This window comes from Halyomorpha halys, unplaced genomic scaffold, assembly GCF_000696795.3.
Source record: "Halyomorpha halys isolate HHAL.00 unplaced genomic scaffold, Hhal_1.1 Scaffold832.1, whole genome shotgun sequence".
Lineage (NCBI taxonomy): Eukaryota > Metazoa > Arthropoda > Insecta > Hemiptera > Pentatomidae > Halyomorpha > Halyomorpha halys.
Window position 1 is genome coordinate 13,282 of NW_027113014.1, and position 2,724 is coordinate 16,005.

At 37.4% G+C, this 2,724-nt stretch overlaps 1 protein-coding gene across 1 annotated transcript in view; it reads left to right on the forward strand.

The window, feature by feature from the left end:
• Nucleotides 1-2,189: 2,189 nt before the first annotated feature.
• The window catches only part of LOC106686496 (serine/threonine-protein phosphatase 6 regulatory ankyrin repeat subunit B-like), an 11,739-nt gene continuing 11,204 nt past the window's right edge, over nucleotides 2,190-2,724 (forward strand). The window contains exon 1 of the mRNA XM_024360477.2: nucleotides 2,190-2,275. Coding sequence (XP_024216245.1) covers nucleotides 2,219-2,275 — 57 coding nt within the window. The 5' untranslated portion in view covers nucleotides 2,190-2,218. The remainder of the gene's footprint in view (nucleotides 2,276-2,724) is intronic.

Consider the following 2,724-nt stretch of genomic DNA (forward strand, 5'->3'; position numbering starts at 1 on the left):
TACCCAAAGCTAGCGGACCTGTTTTACGGACTGTGGGGCGGTCATTTGGTTTCATAACGCGTACTTGTTTCTAGCGTATCAACCTCTACCGTACTTTCGCTCATGTCTCTTGGCGCTGCGCCCTTGTCTGATAAAGTTTCGCTCTGAAGTCGTTGTTGTTAGTGGTAACTAGGTCTCCCCTATCGCGACGCCATTGTCCGAATACAATCTCTACGGGTGATAACCCAGTGGCTGCGTGTATAGTATTGTTGTATGATATAACTGCGCGCGGCATGGCTTCGTATGGCTCGAGATGCCGCCCTAACTTGAGCAACCGGAGATGTTCTCCTAGCGTGTTGTGCAATCATTCAACCGCCCCCCTGCCCTTGATGTGATGGGGAGTGTTGGGTCGCCAGGTAATGCCCAACATTTTGCTCTCGTTGCGAATTAGTGCATTGTCAAATTCCCTACCGCAATCCGATGTGATTTCGTCCGGTACCCCATAGCTTGCACACCATTGGAGGATCCCCTCCCATACCGCCCCTGGGGTCTCCGCTTCGATAGGGTAGGCCATCGCACCGATAGTAAGGGTTCGAGTGCGGTGGGTGTGGTTACCTGTTCGGCTACTGGGGGTCGGCGATCGTACTTGGCCTGTTGACATATGACGCACGCCGCGATACAATCACCCACGGGTGCGCCTCATGGATTTCCAGAAGTATAGCCGTTTTAGAGCGCGCAATGTTTCCACTATGCCCCTGTCCTTCTTGTGCACAATGTGGATGTTATATGCCGCGAGCCATTTCTTCCATCGCGATACGAAAAATTTACTTTACAGTAGAATCGGAATTATTTTTATGAGATCCCTAATGAAATGTTTGGGCAGTATAATCCCTCTCGAAGTACCAACAATATATCATCAATAAATGTCTTTCCTATAAACCTTAATATGTCTCCTATGTTATCTTGATGTCCTGGATGAACCAATCTCTCTGTTTCTTCTTGAAACCCTTAAGTTTTCTGGAAATTCACCAAATGGCTTTCAAAAAAGATATTTTAATAATGATATTAACACCATGTTTTTCAAAGTTATAAAGCACTTTGGTGAATGTTTCTGGATATTCTGCTGATTTTTAATTACGACAAATGCAGTACTTCAAAATCAACTCGGGTCGCAAGGTTTGGAATTTTCATTTATGAGATTGTTGATTAGTGGTCCATAAAAGATGGTTTCATTTTATCCTAGTGTCCAATATTCATCCCGTTGTTCAAGTAGTTTTTCAAAATATGCATAATAAGATTTTTTATCAAAGTCATTTATATTTCTTGGAAAAATTGAAACTTCAGCAATTTTATGATTAAGTATGAAGATAAAAAAATAGATAAATTTTATGAACAAAGAAAATTATGAGCCCACATTTCCGAGGTAAAGTCAAGCCATTTTCCGGTAGCTGAAAATTTGTGTGAGAAGTGTATTTACAGAAGCAACTAGTTTATAAGTTTAACGTGTATCATGAAGCAATTATATGTGCATTACATGGAAATGCCATTTCTTCTTAATTTTTTAACAACTCACATTAGTTGATACTGAGAGCTTTCGTTTTGCTTCACCTCTAGCAAATCTCGTCACTGCAACTTGTAGCCGAGATAGGAATAATGGAGCCCGTATCATAAATAATTTTATCGATTATTAATTACTAATTTTCCAACAATAATTGATTATTTAGTCAAAAACAATTGTTAAAAATTTAGAGAATTTATATAAGAAATAAAGAAAAAAGTTATTACAATAAAACATTCTTCTGTTTCGAACTTCCACAAACTTGAGTAGTACTATTTTTCAAATAAATTTAAATGTTTCTAACTTACTACAGACAAAAAAATACCTTCATCAGACATCAGTCAAAAGACCGTTTTCCTTAGTTCCTTCTTTAAATAAATCAAATGCTGCAAAAGTGATTAATTCGACCCATTCCCACTACACCCCCTAATATGCAAACCCTATACATTCATGAGGCTCAGAAACAAAAAAAAAATGTTCCATACCATGGTCCACGGAAAGAAATTCCTACTCGATTACTTCGTATTAGATTATCGCAAACATTTAAATTAAGAATGCCGAAGGCCGTCCTACTGTCCTTGACAACACAGAACTGGACTGGCTTCCTTCGCAAAACTGGACCAACCAGTGGGTTTATTCTCCAGCAGGCCCAGCCAGCGAGAACATCTTGAACTTCTTGCCATGTGCATCTCTACGATCTATATCTTCCTGTTCACTCTACACCAGCTCGCTCTCTCTGTAAGTACATATCTACTTGCTGAACAATACTCATTGACTTTGGTATTTGATGATATTGGTGATTTGATTGTACTATAATTGAAATGGATTTGAAAACGAAAATGTAAAAAACTTCTATTCTGACAATGATGATTTTATCTTTACTATAACTATCTTTGCTTTTTTGCTTTCATAAAGATATAACTTAAAAAATGTTGTAATTGATTTTTATAAGTACAAAATCGCATAAACCAATTTCCACGATAAAATAATTATTTACTTAATTCCTGGGTGCATCAAACTAAAATGATTCTAAAAATTTGTATATTCTGGTCACCAACAGGTTTTGACGGAAAGAATGTTATCAAATAAAACGGTCCATAAGTTTTATCTCAAATCACAAGGTATAACTTGCACCAATTTTGCATTTAATGGTTTAAATGAATTTTAAATAATATGAAATTACAAAT